Raw genomic sequence first — 3,290 nt, 5'->3', positions numbered from 1 at the left:
ACATTCCTCTTCCGTCCCTGAAATTCAAATATTAATATTAATTCCATGTAGAAGGACCATTCCGTCATTTAACACAAAGGGTATATCCGTCCCAACAAAAATGAAAAAAACTGAAAAACAAATTTTAAATTACGAAGATCTCCATCTCTACCGGGGAAAAGTTCCATCAAACGGCCGAAAACGCTTCACATGACAAAGCGAGGGAACAAACCTGAACCATCGATTTTCCATCTCTCACTATAAAAATCCCGCTAACTCCCTCTCCTCTTCCAAACTATCTCTCTCTGTCTCTGCACACTCACTCTTCCCTCTTCCTCAACCATTACCGCCACAACGACATAGGTATGCTACCTCTTCTTCTTCTGTCTCTCTAGATCTGTAATTATAAAGTTAAATTATGGTTAATTAGCGTTAATCACGGTGTTTAATTTTGCAGGGAAAGAAAATGAGAGAGATCCTTCACGTTCAGGGAGGGCAATGCGGGAACCAGATCGGTTCCAAGTTCTGGGAAGTGGTGTGCGACGAGCATGGCATAGATCCAACGGGAAGGTACATTGGCAACTCAGATCTGCAACTAGAGCGCGTGAATGTCTACTACAACGAGGCCTCGTGCGGAAGGTTCGTTCCACGCGCCGTTCTCATGGACTTGGAACCGGGCACCATGGACAGTGTCCGAACCGGGCCGTACGGTCAGATCTTCCGCCCCGATAACTTCGTTTTCGGGCAGTCCGGTGCGGGGAACAATTGGGCGAAGGGACACTACACGGAGGGTGCGGAACTGATCGATTCGGTTCTGGATGTGGTTCGTAAGGAGGCGGAGAACTGTGATTGTCTTCAAGGGTTTCAGGTTTGTCATTCGTTGGGTGGAGGAACGGGGTCAGGAATGGGAACGCTGTTGATTTCGAAGATCAGAGAGGAGTACCCTGATAGGATGATGCTCACTTTCTCCGTCTTTCCTTCGCCCAAGGTTTCTGACACTGTTGTTGAGCCCTATAATGCTACTCTCTCTGTTCATCAGTTGGTGGAGAATGCAGACGAGTGCATGGTGCTTGATAATGAGGCGCTCTATGATATCTGCTTCAGGACACTTAAATTGACCACTCCTAGCTGTGAGTGTTCTTTTTTCAATGCGTTTATTAGCTTAATTTAAAATCTTTTGTAGTTGTATATATATGATGTGTGCTTTGCTGACTTCTTAATGTTGGATCTTGATTTTGCAATTCTTAATTGATTTTAAGTGAGATGATCTTTTATCGGATTATATTAAAATTTCTGAGAATTGAAACTCCAAAGAATATTTTTAAGAACTATAATCTAATTTAGTTCTATTTATTTGAATTAAAAATACCTTTATGTCAAAATGGAATTTTTAACCAAATGCAATATATACCATCTTTTTATTTTGTCATTTCTGGTCTAAGGTAGGAACTTGAGTTTAGTTCGCTGAAATCAAATATGGGAAAAATCTATTATATGTTAATCTTTTAATTGACGATCTGATTATTTTGATTCATGACTCCAAATTTAGAATTTTTTTTTTTAAATTGCAGCTGATCATGGTTAATTGCTATATTATATGTTATGCTATTTTAGGTGTGGAACTGCTTTGGTCTTGTTTTTGGTTTGTGATTACTGAAAATGGGTGTTTGTTGTTACAGTCGGTGACTTGAACCACTTGATCTCTGCGACCATGAGTGGGGTTACTTGCTGCCTTCGTTTCCCTGGTCAACTCAATTCTGACCTGAGGAAATTAGCTGTGAATCTCATTCCTTTCCCTCGTCTTCACTTTTTCATGGTTGGTTTTGCGCCTCTCACCTCTCGTGGCTCTCAGCAGTACCGTGCATTGACGGTGCCAGAACTGACCCAGCAAATGTGGGATGCCAAGAACATGATGTGTGCTGCTGATCCCAGACACGGCAGATACCTCACAGCATCCGCCATGTTCAGGGGGAAGATGAGCACCAAGGAAGTGGATGAGCAGATGATAAATGTGCAGAACAAGAACTCTTCCTACTTCGTTGAGTGGATCCCCAACAACGTTAAGTCGAGTGTTTGTGACATTGCTCCCAGGGGGCTCTCCATGGCTTCCACCTTCATTGGGAACTCCACCTCCATTCAGGAAATGTTTAGGAGGGTGAGTGAGCAATTCACTGCCATGTTTAGGAGGAAGGCTTTCTTGCACTGGTACACTGGGGAAGGTATGGATGAGATGGAATTCACAGAAGCAGAGAGCAATATGAATGACCTTGTTTCCGAATACCAGCAGTACCAGGATGCCACTGCTGAGGAGGACGGAGATTATGAAGAAGAGGAAGACGAAGGTGAAGCGGAGCATATGTGAATACAAAGAGTGTTGTTATGCTGATATGCCTGTCTCCTACTTATTGCATTATGCTATATGATGCGTAAGTGTGTTTGCTCCACTCTCCAACGTGAAGATTGTAATTAGTGTATGGTTTGCCGGATACTGTGATGAGCCTGATTTGGGGAATGGAAATGCCTATTTACTTTCTCCATGATGCTGCGAGCAATAGAGGTTAATGGTAGTGGGAGGGGAGTTTGAGTACATGTTTTAAACTAGTCATGCAGCATCTGTCTGTTTGTTCTATATTGGCTTGATTTGCTTTTTTCTGGATCTGGTACACTGGATCATGTTTCGTAATATTTGTTACTTTTATGCATGGCTGGTTAATTTACATTGGATTCTTGAATTGTCTTTGGTTGTTTAGAAAATGCCTTGTCGTCTTTCTGGCTGAACAAGCTTGCAACGCGCTATTACTCATGATATAATGCGTGGTATCTAACTGTATGTTGCGGTCACGGTGCGATTCAGGACAGGGATCTAATCTAATTATGCTTTTGGAATGGTAATACCGCTCTTGGGGGGGGGGGGGGGGGGGGTTGGACAATGCAATGCACAAAGCTGACCCCAAATACGGATTAAACCCACAAAATAGCCTATAAGATTATAGGACTCGTGCAATTTAGTCTATAAAATCTTATTAATTGGTCTTCTACTTTTTTTTTCTAACTAGAGTTATAAGAGTCGGTCCTAACTTGTCAGTTAGCCTGGCCTGTAGTAATTTTGGGTGAGTTTAGGTTATACAAAGGTCGACTCTATAAGCACTTAGAATTTTTGTTTTCTAACCCGCCATTTATATATGTCAATCCATGGTTATCAAATCAATCTCCTAGTTTCAATTTAAATTACCATCCTATTATTAATAGTATTTATTTTATTTTTTCTCATTTACTCAATAACCTTTAAATACTAAAACATTTATGTAAAT

At 41.3% G+C, this 3,290-nt stretch overlaps 1 protein-coding gene across 1 annotated transcript; it reads left to right on the top strand.

The window, feature by feature from the left end:
- Nucleotides 1-271: 271 nt before the first annotated feature.
- On the top strand, nt 272-2,752 carry LOC113860787 (tubulin beta-5 chain). The gene is made up of 3 exons (XM_027493294.1): nt 272-342; nt 437-1,109; nt 1,659-2,752. The coding sequence occupies exons 2-3, from the start codon at nt 446-448 to the stop codon at nt 2,339-2,341; spliced, it is 1,347 nt and encodes a 448-aa protein (XP_027349095.1). The 5' UTR covers nt 272-342; nt 437-445; the 3' UTR covers nt 2,342-2,752.
- The last annotated feature ends 538 nt before the right edge of the window (nt 2,753-3,290 follow it).

Source organism: Abrus precatorius, unplaced genomic scaffold (genome assembly GCF_003935025.1).
Source record: "Abrus precatorius isolate BTA unplaced genomic scaffold, Abrus_2018 Scaffold3, whole genome shotgun sequence".
Lineage (NCBI taxonomy): Eukaryota > Viridiplantae > Streptophyta > Magnoliopsida > Fabales > Fabaceae > Abrus > Abrus precatorius.
The sequence above is the reverse complement of the archived record's forward strand: the minus strand, read 5'-3'. Positions and strand labels throughout refer to the sequence as shown.

Coding starts and splice junctions, on each gene's coding strand:
- LOC113860787 (XM_027493294.1), top strand. CDS start 446: ATGAGAGAGATCCTTCACGTTCAGGGAGGGCAATGCGGGAACCAGATC. Junction 1,110..1,658: donor TAAATTGACCACTCCTAGCT/GTGAGTGTTCTT, acceptor TTGTTGTTACAG/TCGGTGACTTGAACCACTTG.